This window comes from Panthera tigris, chromosome A1 (assembly GCF_018350195.1).
Source record: "Panthera tigris isolate Pti1 chromosome A1, P.tigris_Pti1_mat1.1, whole genome shotgun sequence".
Lineage (NCBI taxonomy): Eukaryota > Metazoa > Chordata > Mammalia > Carnivora > Felidae > Panthera > Panthera tigris.
In genome coordinates, this window is record NC_056660.1 from 157,947,273 (window position 1) to 157,972,223 (window position 24,951).

Genomic DNA, 24,951 nt, shown 5'->3' on the forward strand with positions numbered 1-24,951 from the left:
AATTATTAGTGTATGCTTATTGCCCTATACATTCATTAGTTCCAAACATATTTGAAGTAACTCTGCAGGAAGAAGAGAGATCTTGGTTATTTTAGCAACATGATATATTAAAATTGGAAATTGATGCACTCCCAAGTAGAGAGGCTTTTGAGAGTTCTGCTTGTTTATTGTCTCCTGCAGTGAACCCATGAATTCAACTGGTACTTTTTTTTTTTTTCAATATATGAAATTTATTGTCAAATTGGTTTCCATACAACACCCAGTGCTCATCCCAAAAGGTGCCCTCCTCAATACCCATCACCCACCCTCCCCTCCCTCCCAACCCCCCATCAACCCTCAGTTTGTTCTCAGTTTTTAAGAGTCTCTTATGCTTTGGCTCTCTCCCACTCTAACCTCTTTTTTTTTTTTTTCCTTCCCCTCCCCCATGGGTTTCTGTTAAGTTTCTCAGGATCCACATAAGAGTGAAAACATATGGTATCTGTCTTTCTCTGTATGGCTTATTTCACTTAGCATCACACTCTCCAGTTCCATCCACGTTGCTACAAAGGGCCATATTTTGTTCTTTCTCATTGCCCTGTAGTACTCCATTGTGTATATAAACCATAATTTCTTTGTCCATTCATCAGTTGATGGACATTTAGGCTCTTTCCATAATTTGGCTATTGTTGAGAGTGCTGCTATAAACATTGGGGTACAAGTGTCCCTATGCATCAGCACTCCTGTATCCCTTGGGTAAATTCCTAGCAGTGCTATTGCTGGGTCATAGGGTAGGTCTATTTTTAATTTTCTGAGGAACCTCCACACTGTTTTCCAGAGTGGCTGCACCAATTTGCATTCCCACCAACAGTGCAAGAGGGTTCCCGTTTCTCCACATCTTCTCCAGCATCTATAGTCTCCTGATTTGTTCATTTTGGCCACTCTGACTGGCGTGAGGTGATACCTGAGTGTGGTTTTGATTTGTATTTCCCTGATGAGGAGCGATGTTGAGCATCTTTTCATGTGCCTGTTGGCCATCCGGATGTCTTCTTTAGAGCAGTGTCTATTCATGTTTTCTGCCCATTTCTTCACTGGGTTATTTGTTTTTCGGGTGTGGAGTTTGGTGAGCTCTTTATAGATTTTGGATACTAGCCCTTTGTCCGATATATCATTTGCAAATATCTTTTCCCATTCCGTTGGTTGCCTTTTAGTTTTGTTGGTTGTTTCCTTTGTTGTGCAGAAGCTTTTTATCTTCATAAGGTCCCAGTAATTCATTTTTGCTTTTAATTCCCTTCAACTGGTACTTTAAGCATTGGGGACAGGGATAGGGATTCAACAGAAAATTTGGCATGTTTTTCTATTAAAGATATATTCACAAACACTTAGCTTTTTAACATAACACTGAAACAGTAACTGATAAACCACATAAAAATGGCTCATAGTAGAATTAGTGCACATGGGAATCTGCTCCATTATTCTTTTGTCAAATCCTTTAAAATAATTTTTAAAGACAATTTGAACATAGTTCACATCAGATTATATGACACTAAATAACAGTGTATTATAACTATGTTCTATAGTGCAAGTTTATACTTAGCATGATTGTATTTTGAATTTTAGATTGTCAATTCTATAAACCGATTGTAGTCCATTATTTTCCACCCCCTTCTCACTATTTTTTTTTTTTAATTAAACAGGGAGCCTCTCTCTTGTTGATGCTGAAAACTTATCTTAGTGAGGATGTATTCCAAAATGCTGTTGTCTTTTACCTGCATAGTCATAGCTATGCATCCATTAAAAGTGATGATCTGTGGGATAGTTTTAATGAGGTAAGTGACCTGGATATTTTATTTAGTTCTTAAGAAAGAGAAGAATTCTTCTATTTATATTCTTATCAAGTATATAAATAAGCTATAGTACCAAGGATATTTAAGACAGAGGCGGATGGAACACAGAATTAAAGGTCAAGAAACGGAAATACTAGCCTTGAAATTATTGTGTGTAGCCTTGTATAACCATTTTTGTTCTATACCTTAGTCTCCATTCCTATTTAGTAGGAAAGTTGTCTTTTCTGAATTAATATATATTACTATATTCATTATTTGATTTTTTTCAAAAATCTATTTTCCTTTTCTCAGGCTTTTGCATTTTCCTCCCATTCATGATTTTTTCCCTACACTCTGCCCTATAAAGCCTCCTCTCATTTGTGGCCATACTCTTTCCTAGAAGCCCATGTTTGTAGAGAATCTATCACAAGCTGGCTGCCATGAGCTGAATATTGCCCTTGGATCGTTTTGCTGTTTGGATTTTGTTGTGCCTGCAAATGTTCTAACAAGCAGTGTAATTAGGTGCCAGTTAGGCTTTAGAGCAGTGCGTGAACCCATCCTCCATGGTGCATGTATGCCGACGGCATAGTCCTTACAAGTGTTTAGGTTTGTCGTTTCCCTGATCCAGATCAATGGTTCTTAATGTTTTGGAAGATCATAGACATATTTGAAACCGTGATAAAAATTCTGGACATATTACCCAGTAAAACCACATATTCACAATATCACACAAAGTTTCAAAGTTTTAGGGGCTCTGAAATTAAGAACTCCTACTCTAAATCTTTTCCATATACCCTTTCTCCTTCCTTGTCTTATCTCAAACCTTGTGTTTTCTAGCCGCTAACCCTGGTGCTCAGAAGATACACCTTTCCTTCTCTCTTTGAAAAGGTGGATTATTCCTTGATACTTAAGAGTTGCTTCCAAATCACTGTTGTTTTTTTCTCTTATCATATGGTAACATTTCAGTTGAAAGCCACATTATTTACTTTATACCCACATTATCTCCTGACATTTAGAATATATTTCTTCCTTTCTGACTGACTTCAGCTTCTGCACCCATAGTGTTTTCCTATCCCAACCTCGTTCTTAACATTATCCTCAGGTTTGTCAGCTTCCACATCATATGCACTGGCCTCTTCATTTCTGTTCTGTTTTGAAGACCCAAAGGTGCCTTGCTTTTGGGAAAGCTTGTTTTCTTCCCAGTCCCTTATCCAGAAATGAATAGATTAGAGCCATGAGAAATGTAATATTAATATTGCAATGAGTTTGGATATATTTGATCCATCCTTTTCTGCTTTAAATAAATGGGCATATGGAGACTGAGGTTAAGGCTGCCATAGTAGAGTGGTACTGTTACCAAACAAAGTACTTAATGATTTTAGTTGCTTGCAATTCACATCCATATGTAGTCTAGAAGAATGATTTGAATGATAAGGTTACCTCACCTGCTTTAAAGAGATAGTTTTTCTAAAATGTCTTCTTAACCATTGATACCAGATGTCTTTAGGGGATGGTGGGCTTTAGAGGGTCTATGAACCTGACACTGGATTCTAGATTTTGCAGATAAGTTGATGTAATTTCTGGGAGAAAGGGTCTGTGACTGTCAAAACAGTTAACCACTGTTCTCTGGAGAAACTTAAAGTTGAGGCAGCTGATGTGTTTATATCTTATTCTGCTGCTGCTTTCTGGCACTCGCACAGAATTAGTTCTTCCAAAGGTGAATGTCAACATTTACAAAAGTTTAACTCCATATTCATGCTTCTGTTTTTATGTTAACATTACATGTAGTCTTCATAGAATGTGGTAGGCAGAGAGGGAAAGGTTTTGTTTTTAAGCAAAAATAACTTTTATATATATATATATATATATATATATATATATATATATATATATATATATGTATGTATGTATACACACACATATAGGTCACAAACAAAACACTAGATGTAAAGAAAATGATGAAAACCTGGACCCTGCAAAAAGGATTTCCTTTAGTGACTGTCCAAAGAAAAGGAAAGGAACTTCATGTACAACAAGAAAGATACTTTTTAAATGTGAAGCCTGAAATTCAGCCTTCAGATGCAAGGTGTGTTCCTGCTTTTTCTTCCTGTTATCTATCTCTTTTGTATCCTTGGGTTAAAGTATTTGGTAATCACAATCTCTTAAGAAACCTAAGAAGATTATCTTTTTTCTGGAAATAGCTTGAAAAATTCTCCTTCCTGCCAAAAAGGGTCGGGGGGCGGGGGAGACCCAACAAATTATGTGTAAATGACTGAGCACTGACTGAACTACTGGAAAGATTAATCTTCCAATATTTTCTTTTTACAGCTATCTCTGGCATATTCCACTATCCTATGTCACTGAGGGAAGAAATTACTCAAAATATCCATTGGTATTTTTACTGGACAAGAAATCAGGTTTGACTATAATTAACTCTTTTCTGAGAAGAAATTGAAAACAGTATATTTTTTAGAAATCTGACCAAGCAGCAGAAGGAGATTTTACTTTGCAAAGTGCATACTCTTTGAACTGGTTTTATGAGTCATCTATACAAGATGTGACTAAAGTGACACTGATTCCATGTCTCACGTTATCAAGTCAGTCATTCTTATTCATGTGAAATAAAGTACAAAAAGTTGCACTGTGTTTTTATATCCTAGATAAATATTTTGTTGTTACAAAGAAGTAGTACAGGTAGAGCAGTCTCTTGAAGTATATGCTCTGCTGTTCACTCTTTAGGGGTGAGCTTGGGCAACTGCATTCCACAAGCATCGTAGATGATTCTTGCGCATAATAAAGGTTGATCATGATCCAGATTTATAGTAAGTAAGCATTACAAAATGTCCTGTGAACATAAGACACATTTTTGGTAGTAAGAAAATGGGCAAGAAATTATGTTTGTAAGGAAGCAGATAGGAAAATGTAAAGATGATGTATGTTGACCCACAAGGAGCCTATAAAAAACAATTGAAATGTAGTTTCTGACCATTTGTTAAATACCACTATGAATCCCACACCATGTATCCTCTTAATCCATGTCCTGAAACAATATGAAGACCTTGGGCTCTGCAGGAACCATTAGTGATACTCTAGATTTATGGAAAGGGAAAATTTCTTGTTTGAATTTGTATCTGGTGGTCAAGCCTCTGTTTTTGAGGGAGGAGTGTAGCCTAGTAGTTAACGGGCTATACTTTGGAGCCAGGTTATCTGGTGCACTGGTATGATTGTAGGTGGTCATGTGACTTCCTGAGCCTCATTCCCTCAGCTACTGAGTGGAGACAGTGATCGTACTTATAGTGTTATCGTGAGGATGGGGTTAATTTATGTGAAGTACCTAGAATAATGTCTGGCATTTTGTTATTGTTATTATTGAAAAAAAAAATCTTCACACACAGTATTATCCATATTACATGAAATCTAGAAAATGGAGAACAAATCACCTTGCCACAACTATTATCATGATTACTTCTTTTGAGTCATTTTTAAAATATTTTTTACTTAGTTGATACCATTGTGTATAAGTGATTTTTATATCTTGCCTTTTTTTAAAACAAAAAACTTAACACATATGATATTTGACTTGATCTTTATTGCTAGACACTTGACTCACCATTTGTCTCTTAAAAAAAAAGTCTCAGTAGAAATTTAGGGTCTTAAATGTTTTGTTATTGTATGAACTTCTTCATAAGAATGCTTCTCAGAAATGAAGACTGTTATCTTTTGTGATTTAGTACACATTTCTAAATTGCCCTTCAGTTATGTGGTAATAATTTGTAATGCCAGTTGAAATACAGGTGTGTGCCAGTTGAATTGCATTTTCACTAGAGTGGAGTGTTAAAACAGTCTCATTATTTGAAATGCTAAGAACATTTCATAATGTTGTATCTTTGATTAATATCACAGCCAGAAGTGTAAGGAAGGGCAGCCTTCTTTGATGAAAACAAAACTTCCAAGTGGCCTTGGAAGGATAGACCCTGACTTAAGAGACAACAAATAATCCCATCTCCATTTTTGGACCGATAAGGAAAATTTTCAAACCTCCCAGTAGTAGATAAGTTTTTTGGTAGTATTAGAAATAATAGGACAATGAGAAATCTGCTTTTATGTGCCCATAATTTTTAGCTCAGTTTGTGTGTGTTTCTTAAATTCTTTTTGAGATTCACACCCCAAAGCCTAGCTCAAGTTTTCATGCTATAGCCTTTTCTCCCTAAGCCTGTACCTGGCACTCCGTGCTTCTGCTGTCCAAAAGTGGTTTTGGCAAGTCAAACGTGCTATACTGCCTCTTGTCTCTGGGCCTTTGCAGATGCTGTTTTCTTGACTGGAAGAACACTCTTGCCTTTCCACCTCCTCGATTTATTGCTATTCATCCTTCAGGTCTCAATGTGCCCATTGCTTGCTCCAGGAAGCTCCAGAAAGGCAGAGATCATGGCTATATGAATCACTTTTGTGACTTTAGCACCCAATAGGCACACAAAATTTTTTTGAATGAATAAATTTTAGTTTGTAATTAAGTCACTCAATATCAAATCTCACTGTAAAAAGTTTTAGGAAAAGAACATTTAGAGCCTGATGAAATGATATCTTCTTTTCCCTTCATTTGGAAATATTCTTAATAAAGGGGAATATACAAAATGTACTATAATTGGTTTAATCTGGAGCTGGAACTGAGCCAATAGATGATGAAAGCAGTGCCTGTTACTTTCTCTTCTCAACTGTTACTTCCCTTGCTGCTGCTGTTTTAATTCCTGGCAGTTCCAGTTTTGAGTGTCCACACTGAAAATGTTCTGTCCTCACAAAAAATTGTGTTGACCCTGAGGACAGTTGAGTCTTCTTGGTTCTTAATGCTCAAGTGAGAAGCACTCTTATTTTAATTGCATCTTAATTGTTTTCTATTCTAAAAAGAAATGTAGCAGAGACAGTGACTATAGAGGCTAATTTTTTGACTTTAGTACATTGTGTTACGTGGTGGTTTGTTAAATCTGTAGTATATTTCCATGTGTTGTAAGGCCAGGGTTGCTGGCTTAGTACAAAGCATTCAGTCAAATATAGGAATTTATATTTAATCAAGATTTTTGTCACTCTTCCCCACATACATGAATTTGGAATGATTAACAGTTGTTGTGCATAAGAAAGTCTGAAAGGGGCCATTTTTTCAGGCCACATATTGAGGAAATTACACTAAAATAGTGTCTTTTTCTCCCTTCCCTTCCTTTTTCCCTCTCCCCTTTTCCCTCTCTATCCCCTCCCTCATCCATATCTTACTCAGACCTAAGGTCTTTAACTATAGGAAATCTTTATATTACATCTAACTTGAAACATGATATCCCTGTGCCAGAAATATTTATCTGAAACTAAAAGACATGCCATTGTCTTTGAATGAAAGGCATTTGGAAAAAAAAAAAAATAAGGAAGGGCATATAATTAAGGTATTTATCATGTGCCATCCTTTGAGCTTGCCTGTTTCCCCCTAGTAAAATAAAGGAGAATAAAAGGGTATTGGAGAAAGGAATGCTTTTGAACAAGAGAGGATGCAGTTTAAATGCATGTATCATGCTAACCCTCTGGAGCAAGCTACACAGGAAAATTTTCAACTTTGTTGTAAAAGCTTGTTTTCTGTTTCTGTGCTTCAATGTTTCTGTTTAAAACAGTAGTTGATTTTCAAAACTCATTGACAAATGGTTTTTAAAATCACTACTAAATTACTTCATCTGCTTCTGCCATATAAGATTGGAGTTACTCTTTTTTAATACTCAGTGGACTGTGAAAATTGAACTCTTAATCTGTTAATGATTATAATGAATTAAAAACATATGAGGGTAGCCTCATCCACTTTTGAGCTGCAGGATGTAGTTACCTCCCTTGTGTGCAAAGCTATTATTTTTTGATACCTGTGGTTTTAAGGTCCTTCATTCTGGATCATTCAGAAGACCTGAAAGAGACTAGTATGTTGATTCTTTAAATGATACCTCTTCTCTCCATGCTGTTGGCTGCACTGCTTTATATTCTGTCATCGAGATGACAGTAACAATTTCAAGTACACTCCCAGCTGCCCCTTTCCTCTCTACTGTCTGGAGTTGGCTAAGTTTATAACATGGCAAATTGCTTATCAGCCAAAATACACTGTATTTCAGTATTGTCCTACATCCATCCAGTGGAAGAATTGCCATATTTATCATTTCTTGCCTCCATTTTTTGGGAAAGGGAGATTTGGAGCTCTTTAGTCCTTCTTCCCAAGGGCCTTTCTTGATAAAAGCTCGACAGGAAATTGTGTTTGTAACCTGGAGAATGTCAATATTTTTGCCATACTTAATGATAAAGTTAATTTCATTAGTCATCATTTTGTTAAAATAGCTCCAACCTGGAGCAGCTACTTTGTCATCACAATTATTCCTTAGAACTTCCTTCTGCTCCACAAAAAGGAATCAATCCTATTAACGTAATCGATCTTTCCCATCTGCTGCTGTGTCAGCAATATGGGAAATTTTTTAGTGAACAAGACTGATTATCTGATATTTCATATTAATACATGATCAGAATGTAAGTCTTTTCCATCATAAACATCCTTTGTAGTTTCAGTAGAATTGGAGTACTAAAATATTAAAAGAATTTGATAAATTTTAATAATTCTTGCTTTTGAAGTTGATAAACCCTGAGACTTCAGGTACCAAAGGGTTTAAATGTATTTCTAAAGCATTTTATGTGCAAAAACCATCATACAGAGTTGTTTTGACAGTAAAAATTTTAAGACAGCCTAAATATTTCCGAAGAGGAGGTTGGTTAAACTGTGGTAGGTTTTTTAAATGGAATTTTATGAAGTTATTTGAATATTGCTTATGAAGATAATGGAAAAATGGCTGTGGTTGAAATCTGGTAGGTAAAAAAGCAGTACAAAAATAAACGCACATCTATCCACTGTATGAAATATTACATCATTTAAGATGTGTATAGGAAAGGTCTTGGCAGGAAATATACCCCACAATGCTATCACTGGCAGACTGTAGATTATTTTCCTTATCTCTACTCCTCTTATATAATTTTTAAAAATTAGTACTCCTTTATTTATTTATTTGAGAGAGACCATGCAGGTGGTGGGAGGAGTAGAGGGACAGAGAGAGAATCTTAAGCAGGCTATGAGCTCAGCACAGAGTCTCATGTAGGGCTCGAATCCACAACCCCTGGGATCATGACCTAAGCTGAAATCAAGAGTCAGACGCTCAACCAGCTGAGCCACCCAGGCACCCCTAATACTCTTTACTTTAAGAGGACTACTCCTGAAACCATTATTAGCCTACATGTTAACTAATTTGGCTTTAAATAAAATTTTAAAAAAATTGGGAGGAAAACTTATAAACATCTTTCAAACCCTATGTAGATTTCTTTTGAAAGCATTTGCCGTGGCATAGTTATCTTGTTCACTTATTTAGTAACTCACCAAGTATTTTTTGAGTACCTGCTAACAGCAGTGTTCTGGGCACTGAGGGATTAGCATTAAACAGAATGGTAAGGTAATGGACCTATATTCTAATAAATAGTAAATCTTAAGATGCTTAGAAGCATACCCTTAACTATTATATTAAATCCAAGCCTTGTTGCCAACTTTAAAGGACATTTCTTGATTAGTAACTTAAAGGATGTTAAAAATTCCTACATAGATTTTGTAGTCAGGTTTTATAGTAATATATTTTTGTCATCTTGTATTTTATAGCTCCTTATTAATTGAAATCATTCTATATAAATTTCTATGAATTCTCTCAACATTTATATATGTAATGGTAGGGACCCCAAAAGTGCATATCACCATATTTTCTTTTTCTAGCAGTAACATTTATATGATATTCTACTTGCCTGACTATATTAAATTGTAAGATTTTTGACAGAAGGGATATATCTGTCCAGTTCATCATTAAATAAATAATTGTTAATGAATGGTGATCTTTGCTAACATTAAAATAACTGCACTGGGAGGCAGACATTTAGTTTCTTAGTAGAATAATTAAATGTAAAAACATCCTATATTAACTTTGAAACAAACAAAATGTCCATTTAATACTTTTTCTTCCCCTGTTATCTTCTCTCTCTCTCTCTCTCTCTCTCTCTCTCTCTCTCTCTCTCTCTCTCTCATTCTTTGGTCTGTATTAGGTGTCATCAATCTTACAGAAGAAGTGCAGTGGATCAAAGTCAATACAAACATGAATGGCTATTACATTGTACACTATGCAGATGATGACTGGGAAGCACTGATCAAACAGTTGAAAACAAATCCTTATGTCCTGAGTGACAAAGACCGAGCCAACCTCATCAACAACATCTTTGAACTTGCAGGGTAGAGTGTGCTTGGTTTGGGTTTGTTCATTTTTAAACAAGTGTTATTGTGGGGGGAAAAAAAACTTTAGAAAAACAGTTCAAAAGAACTGGCATATATTGCCTGTTAGGTGTAATTCATTTTGGATGATTGGGAAGATATAAAATACAATCCTTGCCTTCATTGGTGTTACAATCTGTATAGAAATGTCAGCTACAAACATATCGAACAGTTAAGTAACAGTTAAGATTACAATATTAACAACCAGGACACATGTTTGCTGAATATATTGATCTAGGAGTTCAGGATTTGCTTTATTTCATGAGAGAATTCTTTTCAAGCAGCTTGGTTAGTTCTTCCCCACTGGTTTGAGTGATGTCTCTGAGAGTTGGGGCCTTCTTATTTGGTTACAGCTTGCCTCCCAACTACTCTGTGCATTACAGAATCCCAAAACCAAGTGTGGTCGTGACTGTATGTGTTAGATATCCTCCAGATAATAAGAGTACCAGCTTAGGTGGTTAATGGGTCTAGAGACACACAGAATATTCAAAAGTATTATTTTGGACTGCTCTTGACCTTCTTTTGGTTCATTTTTTATGAAGTAACTATATATCATCTCAGCCATCATTGTTATGATTTCTCTTATATGGTTAATTTTTAAAATGCACTCACCATAAATTCACAGTGGACCTTGACTTAACGAGTTTGACAAATTTCCATACAAATAACAAAATATTTTCTTTTTGATTCAGATCCTCTTTATGCCACTTGCTCTCACCTGGTAAATATATGAAATAAATAAATAAATTAATTAATTAAATAAAATTAGTACTCTTCATCTTTTCTCATCTAAGACACTGACTTATGTCTCAGTAGCATGACTCAGTAGCAATTTATAGGTAACTTAGGGAATAAAACCTGAGCTATTGTTTATCTTTCTCATGAAATGTATCTTTAACCTTGGGTCACACACATGAACTTAATCAAAGATAATAATATTTAGTCTAACTTTACAGAATGCCACTTTAAGCTTACATTTTAGTTCTTGAAGACTCACCATCTATTCCTGAAGTTTCTCAGCATGTGTATAAAGTTCATCTGCTTCTCTCAGCATATTGACTTTTCTGTTCTTTTACCCTTTAGCCTAGGCAAGGTGTCTCTTCAAAGGGCCTTTGATTTGATTGATTACCTTGGAAATGAGACCTATACCGCCCCCATCACTGAAGCCCTGTTCCAGACAGGCCTCATCTATAACCTCCTTGAAAAGCTGGGACACATGGATCTGGCCTCAAGAGTAGTGGTGAGTCTACCTTATTGCCAACTTGTCTTTGTTGCTTGCCTTTAATGTGTCATTCACAGTTCTAGGCTGTAAAGGCAGCCAGTCACGTTCCCTTTTCTTCACTCTACTAGTGGTGAAATCTTTACTTTGAATCAAAATGGCATTGCTTACCAGGAAGAATTGATAAAGGCTTAGCGTGACATGGTATTGTTTGACTATCAAAATACAGCCTTCTGACACTGCTGCCAAAATGAGATCACATGAAAAGAAAACTCTCTTCAAATCTCAGTTTATTTCTATATAATAAATGCTCAAAATGGGTCCTTTTGCAATGTGGTGTTCCCCACTGATTTCCTAGTGGTCATTATGAAATGACAGTTATGTTTGTATTGAAGAATATTCTGTTTTAGGAGTCCTTACTGATAACTGTCTTATGGATGATGATGCTGGTGGATAGATTTATCTGCAGAGCACTAAAGGAATCTTGGTAGTGGTGACTGCTTTACTTTTTTAAAACCAGTTTCTTGATCTTAACAGTTGTTAGTTTGGACACTTTAAATATTAAACTGTTGACAGAGTCTTTAAAAGCTTGGGAAGGAGAGATGAATTCTTTGTTTCATCTTGCTCTCTGAATCAGCACATTCTGACAATAAGGTTTGCTTTATGAATCAGTCAGGTTTGCCAGGGCCCAGACAAAAGGAATCTCTCAGAAAAAGGAAGAAAGTATTAGAATAGAAATGAGAATTTCTTTTAGGGTTTTGATGTTCTTACTGGTCAAAGGAATGGGTTAGATTACATCTCTCTCTCTCTGTGTGTCTCTGTCTCTTTCTATTTTTCTCTCTCTCTCTTTTTTTTTTTTTTTATTATTAAAAAAGAAACAACCTCCTTTCTGCCTCTTACTGTTCTGCACTTCCCCTGTTATGAGTTCTCTCATCACAGTGACGGGAGGCAGTACATGGCTGGTGGGCCATATGGAGCTTGAAAAGTACCCTTCTTCCCAAGTCTCTGATCTGACCCTAAAAGAGCCATGACTATCCTTACCCATAACTGTAATATGTAAGTTAGATGATTTCTGAGGTTTTTTCAAACTGTTAGGATTTTTATCATTCTTCTGTATCATAAGGCTATCTATCACCATCGTTAATAAAAACCAGAGTCTTCAGAATGTGACTCAGCGCATAGTGTTACTCAATAAATATTGAGCAAATGAGTGAAATACACCAGAAACTGGTACATTTCAGTGCTTGTTTTATTCTGCACACCATGCTTAGTGCTTAATGTAGATAACCTTGTATAATCTTCACACAATGCCAGATAGATACTTCTTTTATTTTTTAATGTTTATTTTTGAGAGAGACAGCATGAATGGGGGAGGGGCAGAGAGAGAGAGGGAGACACAGAATCCCAAGCAGGCTCCAGGGTCCAAGCTGTCAGCACAGAGCCTGACGCTGGGCTCGAACTCTGAGCCACGAGATCATGACCTGAGCTGAAGTTGGACGCTTAACTGACTGAACCACCCAGGCACCCTGCCAGATAGATATTTCTACCCCCGTTATACGGATGAGGAGACTACTTAACTTCCCCAAAGTCATTTACCAAGTAAATTTTAAAGCTGAGCTTCAAACCCAGATTAGTTCCACTCTGAAACCCACCATTTGTATTATATTGCTGTATTTTAAATTAATTTGTATTCTAGCAATGTCTCTTTCAAAAGATACCTTTTTGTTGGAAAGATCAAGGCTGTTTCTTTCCTATCATTTTTTTAATTGAGATTTTAAATTAAAACAGTTTGAAAAACTTGTAGACCATGTGTTTAAGGTTTAAAATGACAGACTTACATCTAGTTCCTTGAAAATAAAGTTGTCAACTTACTATTTGAGATTTCTGTTATATGCAAAATGTTAATGACTTTTTTAATAGTATTTGTACGAATTTTCAAGAAGTATGCAAATAACATATTGATCTCTTTAGGGCTCCAACACCGACTTTCTCCTGTTAGTATATCAAAGAAATTGGCCGTTTGTTAGCCACTTCAGCAACCATAGCTGGACATGTACATTGTTCACAGTTTGCAGCTATTATGAATCACAATACTATGAATATTCTTATACATATCTGTTGTGAATATCTGTATGCATTTCTATGGGCTGTGTCTGAAAGTGAAATTGCTGACTCATAACATATTCGTAGTTAATACTGTACTATCAAATCGTAGTTCGACATTATAGCACTTTGTGCTCCGTCAGCAATGCTTGAGAATTTGAGTTCTGTTCTGGCTCTATATCCTTGCCAACACTTCGTATTAATAGTAAATCTTACTCCCTTTAGCCATTTGGTTGGGAGCATAGTGGTATTGCAATTTTGGCTTTAGTTTGTATTTCCCTAATGACTAGTGAAGATGAATTCCTTTTGATTTGTTTAATGACCATTGGAGGTACACTTTTGTTAAATGCCCAAGTCTCTGATGTTTTTTCCATTGGATATTCTGTCTTTTTCTGATCCATTTGTACAGCTCTTTGTATATTCAAGAGATGAGTCCTTTGTTGCTCTTGTACATTTACAAGTATCTTCTCCCCCTCTGGCTTGCTTTTTCAATCTCTTAATTATGCTTTTTGATTAGTGTAAATTCTTAATTTTAGTGTATGAAATCTGCCAACCCAAGGATATTCTCCTTTGTTCTCTTCTGGAGACTTTATTATTTTACCTTACACATTTAGATCTATGATCCACCTGGAATTGATTTTCGTGTATGCTGTGAGTGAGACACAAAGATTCATGTTTTTGATACAGCTATCCAGTTGGTCCAGCACCAGTGTGCTTCATTGTATACAGAGATTTCTCTTATTGAGTTTTTATAACTACTTTTGAGGTTATTAGTGCCATATCAAATCAACACCATTTGGGGTAGTTTTTTTTTTAGTTTCCTAGGGCTGCCATAATAAATTAGTAAAACCTGTTGTCTTAAAACAATAAAAACATATTCTCCCACAGTTCTGGAAGCTAGAAGGCTAAAATTGAGGTGCTGGGAGAGCAGATTGGTTCCTTCTGAGGGAAAATCTCTTCCATGCCTGTCTCCTAGCTTCAGGTGGTTGCCAGCAATCCTTGGCACTCTTTAGCTTATAGATGCATCACTGTAATTTCCGCCTCTGTCTTTACATGGCATTCTCCCTTTGTTTCCGGGTCCAAATTTCCCTGTTCTTATAAGGGCACCAGTCATTAGATTAGAGCCTACCATAATTCAGTATGACCTTACCTTAAATTGGTTAAGTCTGCAAAAACCTATTCCCAGATAAGTTTACATTCAAAGATTCTAGGCAGACCTGAATTTTGGGGGTGGGGGAGGGCACACTATTCAACCCACTATAGGTAGCAATAAATAACTACATACCACTCGTGTTTTTTGGTTTTGTTTTTTTTTTTTTTACTATTAAAGGGTAGTGTTTGGTAGTGAATATACCATAAGAGTTAGCAGAATATTCTTGAAGCTGCCCAGCTAGTTAAATTTCATGTTGGCAGAAGCCATTCTTACACCTGCCTCTCTCCAGTCACTCTGTTGAGAGCCTAGTGTCAGAAAGCACTTGATATTTACCTCAAGCTATCTCTATGCTGTGAACATAGGTGCTAAACTCAATCTAAGAAGTTAGACATTTTGAATATTTTCTTACTGTCATGCTTGAGTAACTCTGCGTCTTCATCCTAGATGATAGTTTCCTGTTTGCTGGGCAGGCGTGTGTTTATGAAGAACATACTTCAGGGTGGGGTCCAGAGGACTGATGCTTAGAGGGCAAGAGCAGCCTTAGTGTATATGTGTGAGCCTGTGGGCCCTTTTACTGCTGTAGATGTCGTACACTTGACTGTTAATTAAAGGTCAGGTTAGCTTTAGGTCATCAAGAGGGAGAAACTGTCTCTGAAATTGTTATTCCATTCTTAGGACATTCTGATGCCATCAACACTCTCAAAATATGAAATCTGACACTATAGTTGGAGATTAGAATGGCGGGCATTTCTGAGTTCTTGGATCCAATCCTCAGATAGTATTTGTAATTAATACTGGTGTCTAATTAATTTTTTATGTTGTCACCAGAGCATTGTATAAATATATTGGTCATTTTGTTATTTAGACTGCACATGCCTACATAACACACACCTCTGAATCACATTTAGTGATGTATGCTGTGGTATGGTGGTGCATAGAGTCTGGAGGCACTTTTCAATTGTGTCAAATTGTTCACATCTGATGTTAACATCTGATCCCAGCCATATTCCTGTTTCATCGCTTACAAGTCTGTCATTCTTTTACATATGAGGGATTGTTGGGATAAACCTTTTGCAATAAAAGCTGACACTTCACATTTAAGAAGCTCACTTGACCCAAGAAAGAACTCCCTGGGCATATCAGTATAAAATTAAAGCAGTAAATCACAATGTAATACATAGTATAAGGGCCGCCGCCATCTTTCCTGTCTTTTTTATTTTTAAAATCATTTTGTGTTACTGTTCTTGCATTTTATTGCATACTCTGTGTTTGTAGCTTGTCTAACCCATCTGGTTTGTTCTCTTCCCACTTGCCATTTTCATTTTATGAAATCAGGGGATTGGATTCTATTGTTTAATGAGTTTAAATTTAAAAAAAGATAATTTAGAACCATGGAAAAACAGATTCTAGGTTTGAAGTACTTGCGATATGGTTTATTAATATTAAAAATATAACCTGGATTACTTATAAAACTAAAACAGCAGGAATTTTCTGAACACAGAATTATTTCTAAAATAAAATCTTTTGCTCTATTATGTTATCATTTGAAATATATGTAAAGTCAACTATTTGAGAAATTCATCTTAACTATTTGGTATCAGAAATAATTAGTAAAATTGCACCCTATAATTCCAGTGGAGTAACTGCTTAGGAACTGGCCTTAGCATCTTCTAGAGTCAGGGTTCCCTTGCTTCCAGTGCTTTAAAGTACCTTTTTTCCCCTACTGGTTTCTTTATGTTTTAGTAAACTCTTATTAACATTGACATTTTTCTCCACTGAGTTTTTTAAATAGTATTTCAAGCATGTAACTTTTTTTCCCCCCTCTGATTCTTCCTTTGTATCTACTTGACAGTTAGGAGCAGTTTTTAATTTTCTTGTATTCTTTATTCATTTGGGATGGTTTGCTATCAAGCCATTGAGAAAGGCCACTGGGAGACAGCATGTCCAATGCAGCCATGTGTATACAATAGGATCTCCTGCGTTGCTTTTATGTTCCTTGGATTATCAGTCAGCATGGCAAGTATTTTTCCACTTCATGTCCTCGCAATGATTCACAGGCTTTGTTACTCACACATTCCACAAGGTGTCTGTTCTCTATTTCATTGCTTTTGAAGCAAACAAAAGTAAGTTGACATGTTATCACAAATGTGGAGTCCTTCTTGCACAGATTCTTCTTTTCATTCTCATAGCTCCACAAGAGACTTACTTATGGAAGGTCTGCTAATAAAATGGCCTCAGCAGTTTAAAACTCTCCAAGTAGGATTCATTTTAGGTATTAACACTGGTACTCTGGAAGAATATGATGCTCTGTGAAGAACTTGAACTTATTTTCTGGGCTGTAAGAGTGTTAAAAACCAATGAATCTAACATACAGGTGTTCACCATACTATTCTTGTTGCTTTACTATAGCTCTGAAAATTTTTTAAATAAAAAGTTGAGGGGGGTTGGGGAAATAACTATAAACAACTCATCTTTCCTGCAGGCCTCATTTTCTTGCCTCTTTGTTTAGATTAATTTGTTAGATCATCAAGCTAGTTGATATTTTAAGTATTCCTTTAATATTGGATTCAGAAGCATTTAGACATGTACCTATCAGTAAAGAAGCACATTTTTCTCACATTGCTTTATGGGTTTATGGATTTAAAGTCACGAGGTCAGAAAGTTTCAACTGGCTTCTAGCAGTGGCTATAGGTGATACTTTTTGGCAGGAAAAATCTCACTGAGTACACACAGAAGAAATTCTCCTTACCGCATAGAAGTAATTCTTTTTTTTTTTTTTTTTAATGTTATATAATTAAGAGTCCCCGTTGGCTATAGCAGCCTATGAATAGCCTTTCTTATTGAATGGTTTTGCCCCAGTTGTACTTAGGCTTCATGTGTCATTTGATATTTATTGGGTAATAACTATGCCCCCCTTTTTCTCCTTGGGTAAATGTTGGGGAAAAAAGATCTTGCTGTCCTGATTTTTTCTGGTTGTCCTAATTATTATTAACATTTTTTCTCTCTAGGCCAGGGTATTTAAGTTACTTCAAAGTCAAATCCAACAGCAAACTTGGACTGATGAAGGCACCCCATCTACTCGAGAGCTTCGGTCAGTCCTGTTAGAATTTGCTTGCACCCACGGCCTAGAGAACTGCAGCACTGTTGCCATGAAGCTCTTTGATGATTGGGTGGCATCTAATGGAACTCAAAGGTGACATGTGCTTCTACTCCGATGAACTCTCTACTCTTTCTTAAGTTAATATCATATACTGAAACCAGGATCTTTTCATCCTGAAGTATAAATGTTATAAAACCAAGTGTTAATGTAGGTGATTTCTATGCACTTGTATTGTCAAACAAAATTTTTTTTTTCAAATTGTATTAAAATACATAAAACATACCATTTACTATCAACATATTCTAAGTGTGCAGTTCCGTAGTGTAAGTATATTCACATGGCTGAGCAGTGAATCTCCAGAACTTTTCATCTTGCAAAATAGAACTCTTTACCAAAACAAATCTCCATTTTCTCCAACCCCCAATCCCTGGCAGCCACCATTCTATTTTCTCTTCTAAATACCTTATGTAAGTGAAATGTACAGTATTTGTCTTTTTGTGACTGGCTTGTTTCACTTAACATGGTGCCCTCAAGGTTCATCTATGTTGTAGCACGTGTTAGAATTTCCTTCTTTTTTAAGGCTGAGTAATCCTTTATGTGTATATACCACATTTTGTTTCCTCCATTGATAGACACATGAGTTGCTTCCACCTTTTGGCTTTTACAAATAATGCTGCTATGATCATAGGTATATAAATACCTCTTTAAGACTCTTTTAGTCCTTTGAGATGTATACCTAGAAGTGATGTTGCTACATCATATGGTAGTTCTATTTTTAGTTTTTTGAGGTACTGCTGTATTGTTTTCCATAGTGGTTACTCCAGTTTACATTCCCACAAATAGGGCATAAGAGTTCCAATTTGTTCACAACCTCACCAACACTTGTTTTCTGTTTTTTGATAGCACCCATCCAAATAGGTGTGAGCTGTCAAACAAGTCTGTTTTAATTTAGGAATATAACATAACAGAAGAAACGTTTTTGATGATGACTGGTTTTCTCCATGTTCCTTATTTTGCACTATGGAAATAGATTCAAGCATCAGATGAAAGTTGGGGTGGGGGATTTAGATGACCTTTCCAGCTCTGAGATCTTAATAAAGGCAGAAAACTGTGTTTCTTCCCCTCTTCTCACCACTCTTCCCACACTTGCTGCTGTATTTCCACCATGGAACTTACCACACTATATCGCAATACATTTATTCATTCTGTACGTTGCAATAGTCCCTGTGTTCCTGCAGGGCAGAGAGTGGGTCTCATTCTTCTTCCCGTCCCCAGTATCCAGCCAGTTGCCTGCCTGGTTTTTGTGGATGCTTAGTGAATAATTATTGCATTAAATTAGATTGATATTCCCTATAATCACACTGCCAGGAAAGTAGCAGCCAACTGAATTAAATATTTTCTTGACTATTAGTTGTAAAGACTCTTCTTTTACCTGCTCTGACTCCAAAAGCACCACTAGTCAATTCCTTGCCTTTGTATTCAGGATTTTTTCTCTTGTTTTTTTCATATTTATGTACCTCTCTTACAGCCTACCTACTGATGTCATGACTACTGTGTTCAAGGTCGGAGCACAAACTGAGAAAGGCTGGTCATTCCTACTAAGCAAGTATGTCTCTATAGGCTCTGAAGCAGAAAAGAATAAAATACTTGAGGCTCTTGCCAGCTCCGAGGATGTACGGAAACTTTACTGGTATGAAACCACCCAAGGAATATGATATATAGAAACTAAAAGCATAAAAGCATTGTGCTTCTAGGTTGAGGAGCTCATTTTCTCTGGGATCTCCCGTTTTCTACCTTTACTTGTGGGCCAGACCTGACTTAGAAGGTGTGGGGAGGAGCCCGCATGTGTTGGGCTTCATCTCAGGGATTGGACCTGTACAGATGGATAGAAAGTGCTTCGCCTGAAAGAGATTGGGAGATGCCAGAAATCACAGTCCCCTTCTGCTTTCTGCTTAAAAACTTTTTGATCCGCCTGACATGTTGTCTTTGATTCCACAATTAGTGCTTCTTTTTATTTATTTATTTTATTATTATTATTATTTTTTGTCAAGGCATTGCTCTGTCCAAGCCATCATTTTGAAAATGCAGACACTTCAGTAAAAGGTGACATGTGAAAGCTTATAGGTTATACATTCATGTGGATTTGTCAGACCTTTCCTTTTTAACATTCAGCTGATGAAAAGCTAGCGATGGTTGTTTCACATGGGGGAAAGAAGGGCAATAAGTAGGGCTTCCTGGGAGGAAGAGCAATCAGTGTCAGGGTAGAGGCACTGTAAATAACTGAGAGAAACAGGAAGGTATCTTGAAAGTCATCAGCAGGAAAGAAAGGAAAAGCATGTGGGTCTCATTGCTTCTCTTGTATAACTTTGCTCAGAGAAATCCTAATAGTGTTCCAGAGATATTCTTAGCAGCTGCCCAGATCCACTTTCCATAGGATACACTGTAAATAATCATTTTCTTTAAAGTAGTAGCCAGCCTCTGACTCAAGAAAGCAGAGAAAAGTTGTGTATAAATTAGTAATTTTGTTTTAAAATAGTAGTGTTTTACTAATAAATTTCCATTATAAAGTATTTAAACAATACTTAAGAACATGGAATAAAATGTGAAAGTGTCTCTCATCTGACCCTTCGCTTACATCCTTATTCTCTCTTCTCTGTTAACAGTGTCAGTCCTGGTCTGGGTATTTACATATTTAAACATAGGTTTATACTATACCCAGTGCTCTGTAACATTCTTTTTAATTCTTTGACAGTCTTTGAGATTTGCCATGTGAGTTCATAAAGTTTATTTCATTTGTTTTTATGGCTACACGGTATTCAATAGTATGGCTCTGTCATAATTTATTTAATCCATCACATGTTGAGGGGCATTTGGGTTTTTCCTCCTATTAAAAATAATTCTGCAGGGGCACCTGGGTAGCTTAGTCAGTTAAGGGTCCGACTTTGGCTCAGGTCATGATCTCACAGTTCGTGAGTTCGAGCCCCATGTCGGGCTCTTTTCTGACAGCTCAGAGCCTAGAGCCTGCTTCGGATTCTGTGTCTTCCTCTCTCTCTGCCCCTCCCCAGCTCGCACTCTCTCTCTCTCTGTCTCTCGTCTCTCTCTCTCTCTCAAAACTAAATAAACATTTAAAAAAATTCAAAAAGTAATCATTATGCATTCTCTTGGGAGTATGTGTTTTCCCACTATAAGCAGGTATTACAGCATGATACATGAGAACTGCATTCATTTAAGTACCAAGCTTTAGAATTTATTAGCTACGGTACTATGACAATTTTACATAACCTCAGTTTCTTACTATAAAATGGAGATAGGTAATAATTACCTATTTCAAGCCTTGTGTCAAGTATTTAGAACATAATATAGTACTTATAGAGTATCAATAAATGTTAGCTATTAATATTAAGGGTGTATTCTGCAATGTATCTTGCTTTTTACATCAAACAGCCCAATTTTTTAAGAGTAGGTGCCTGGGTGGCTTAGTTGGTTAAGCACCCAACTCTTGATTTTGGCTCATGTCATGATCTTATGGTTCATGAGTCTGAGTCCCACATTAGGCTCTGCACTGACAGTGTGGAGCCTGCTTGGGATATTTTCACTCTCTTTCTTCCCCTTCCCCACTTGTGCTCTCAATCTCTCTCTCTCTCAAAAAATTAACTTTAAAAAAGTAGTAATATACCTATCTACTCATATCAAATAAGGTTTTTAACAGAAAAAAATCCAATCTTCAGAGTTGTAATAAATTCTATTTGAATTTATTTCATAAATGAGCTTACTACATCAAGAACTGTTTATTATTATGTGACAGTATATTTAAGTCCTTATCTCATTGGTGAGTTCTCCCTTTATTTAAAAAAAATGACAAATTTTCAGTCTATTGATCAACCTTAGACTGACCCAAAACTTACATCCTTTAAACTGCTTCAGAACCTTCATTAGGAGAATGGTACTAATTTTAAGTTCAGTGATCACTTCATGATGAATAATTATTTTGGAAACCGAATCTGCTTTGCTCTCCAGGTTAATGAAAAAGAGCCTCAGTGGAGATATCATCCGAACGCAGAAGCTGTCATTTATCATTAGAACAGCTGGCCGACATTTTCCTGGGCACTTGCTGGCATGGGATTTTGTCAAAGAGAACTGGAATAAGCTTGTGCAGAAGTAAGTGTCTCAGATAACTACTAATTTTTAGTATTCTCCAGTTCTGCATTTAAAAATGTTCTCAGTGTTGTATTGATTCACAAGATTTAAGATTTGCTGTGAGAGGAAAAATGCTTCACTGACAGTTGAACTGAAGCACCCAGAAATTTCCACCCTTGTAAATGTCATTCCATAATGTGAGGCATTAACGGTGGTGCTCCATTCGAATGCTAATTAAGCCCAACCAGGCTTGACACTTAGTCACTTAGCTTCACATGGCCACGGACTATTTGAGAATAGCTCTTGGGTTATGTGTTTTGAAAAGTACCACTTCATTGCCAAAGAATCAGTTAAGAATTCACACCCACCTCAGTAGCACATGGAGCATTTAATTTCTTTTAAAGTAATAATAGATTAAATGGATTAATAATTTATCTGGGTATCCTTAACTCCTGCCTTTTTCTGCCCAGCTTTTCGTCCTACTGACAGTGAGTGTATGTAGGATTACTCCTAATACACTGAGCTTCATTACCCTGGAGCAGGATTTCACTTTGCCTTTGGCCTGTGTAATTTATAGTAAAGTATTTCCTTTGCACTCAAGAACTTTGTTTCCCAACAGCTGCCTCATTTTTTTTTCTCTCTTTTTGCTCTTGTATTTGTGTTTCTTCAGGTTTCATCTGGGGTCCTATACCATACAAAGTATTGTTGCCGGGTCAACACACCTGTTTTCAACAAAGGCACATTTGTCTGAGGTTGGTTGTATAAAATGTTAGGGAGATCGGGTAATCCTTTCCTCTTAGGCTACTTGGTTTAAGTTAGGTGGTACCTTCTCATGCCAATTCCTGTCCCTCCTCTCTGTCTACTGTGGTCAGTGCTAGTGATTCTGCATTGGGATTACTTTCAAAAGGTGAATATTCAACAATGAGGAAAAATTCTGATGAGAAAGAATTTGGATTCCATTCTCAACAATATTCCCTTCTCTTCCTGATACAAATAATTGTTTATAATTTTTATAAAGTTTTTTTTTATTTATTTTGAGAGAAAGAGAGAGTGCACGAGCAAGGGAGGAGCAGAGAGAGGAGAGAGAGAATACCAAGCAGGCTCCACATTGTCAGCGCCCAGCCGGAAGCAGGGCTCAGTCTCACCAACCATGAGGTCATGACCTGAGCCGAAACCAAGAGTTAGACGCTTAACTGACTGAGCTACTCAGGCACCCCACAAATAATTTTTTTTAATTAACCAGCATATACAAAGTTTCTTTTTAAGTGGTAATAAAATTGTTTTAAAAAATTTCATTACAAGGGTAAAACTGGACATTAATTCCAACTTTAGACTACTTCATTTACTATTACTTGGCTTTTTTTTTTTCCTATTTTGAATTGGAAAAATTCATCCTTGTGGGAGTAAGAGGAATTCATTGCTAACATTACTTCAGATTTCACCATACTTGATCAGAAACTTGGTGTAAATACTTTGAATATTAAAGTACTTTTTGTTTCTACTCCTTTCAAGACATCAGTATAGCCATGACTAAGTTAAAGCTTATTTGAAAAGGATATTCAGAGTTACCTCTGATTTACTATTTACTCTTCTTTTCTTCTTTTGAAATACTTCTGCATGCAACTTACAGGTCCAGGCATTCTTTGAAAATCAGTCAGAGGCAACCTTTCGGCTTCGTTGTGTCCAGGAGGCCTTGGAAGTCATTCAGTTGAATATCCGATGGATGGAGAAGAACCTTAAAACTCTGACGTGGTGGCTGTAGCATGCACACCTGCACCTCATCTTGTCGCCCATTCAGAGAGCTTGTTAACTTGGGCTCCGCTGCTTTTGCAAAAAGCCAAGGTGAAGCCAGAACCGCTGCCAAGTTGTTTGCACTCTTAGGAGTTCTAGTTAGCTCAGGGCCCGTCTGTACTTTTCATCTGTCTTTTTCGAATTGTCTTTGGGAAGTATGTAGTTATTTATTATAAAATTATATTCGCCTACATGCACCAACATCTACAAAAACAGTAAGTAATTTTTCTACTTTGAAGATAAAGAAATAGGGGGGAAAAATCTGTTTTGGCCTTCTGTTCTGTTTCTCAGTATCCGGAAAATACTGACATGGTGAAACAAGCAAAGATCTACCATGGGAGCCATCATCTTTGCAGGCTGCTGGTTTGTCAGCCATTTGTTGCTTCTTATTGATAGATGTTACTTGAATGTGGTACAACACTTGGCTTCAAATACTATGGTAATGAAGTCGATGAATCATACAACTGTTAGAAAACTGATCTCAGGTGTGCAGACCTACTTTGATTTGAGGTTTTGATTAACTCTTTATTTTCTGAAAAAAAGTTTAAATAAGATCTATAACTTATATTTTTTTTTCTGCAGAACAGCCAGGTGCTACAGAATTTTTAAATTTTTGTTGTATTGAAAAACTAAGTAATAAGGGCAAAAGATTAAAATTTCCAAATATTTAATAATTATTTTTTCATCTTTTAGGAAAATGTTTCAAACTGAGTTAGCTTTAATTATAATTATTTTATTTATGAATTCTCCAAATCTGTACACCTTTACCACTCCCTGCCATAGATATACCTTATGTTATAAATAAGTATGTCTACATACATGGCAAGCATTTTGTTACTACTGGTGTCTTTTATCCTGACTTTATCACTGTTACTAAAAATAATTTGTTTAAGTTACCTTTGACATTACCTGATCATAGACACTTTCTCTGTGAATCATACTCATGTAGATTTTCATGTTATATGGTAGGGTATATTAGAAGCATAGTAGAAGCATATTTTAAAATAGGGCCTTTGAGAAATTGAGCATTTTTATTTGAAGTTCACCATAGTACCTTAAAGGAATAAAGAGAATGTGGGATAGGAGTAATTTGATTCAGATTTAATATGGTGGGCTTTGAATTTTTTCTACTGTCAAAAACAGTACCTTTTTTTAGTTGAAAAATCAGTGGTTTTGTTTTGTTTTGTCTTTATCATGGCCAAACTAACTGATTAAAAGGAACGGCTGAGAAAAGAAAGAAAGAAAAGGGAAGATGTCCACAGCTGTGTGGTATTTTCACTCCTT

General features: G+C 36.2%; 1 protein-coding gene across 5 annotated transcripts in view; it reads left to right on the forward strand.

Annotated features, from left to right (window-relative positions):
- LOC102969445 (leucyl and cystinyl aminopeptidase) overlaps positions 1–24,951 on the forward strand; it is a 101,666-nt gene that overhangs the window by 62,048 nt on the left and 14,667 nt on the right. For 2 of the 5 annotated variants that reach the window (XR_444553.2, XR_444552.2), the window contains exons 8-17: positions 1,674–1,805; positions 3,728–3,888; positions 4,131–4,219; positions 9,942–10,125; positions 11,248–11,404; positions 17,648–17,832; positions 19,268–19,429; positions 21,757–21,897; positions 22,547–22,628; positions 23,507–23,718. Coding sequence is in view for 2 of the 5 variants with exons in the window: in XM_042990660.1 (XP_042846594.1) it covers positions 1,674–1,805; positions 3,728–3,888; positions 4,131–4,219; positions 9,942–10,125; positions 11,248–11,404; positions 17,648–17,832; positions 19,268–19,429; positions 21,757–21,897; positions 22,547–22,628; positions 23,507–23,638 (1,425 nt within the window). In the remaining 3 variants the exon portion in view is untranslated. Of the gene's footprint in view, positions 1–1,673; positions 1,806–3,727; positions 3,889–4,130; positions 4,220–9,941; positions 10,126–11,247; positions 11,405–17,647; positions 17,833–19,267; positions 19,430–21,756; positions 21,898–22,546; positions 22,629–23,506; positions 23,883–24,951 lie in introns of those variants that run through there. The other 3 variants (XM_042990660.1, XM_042990669.1, XR_006219133.1) reach the window with 2 other exon arrangements.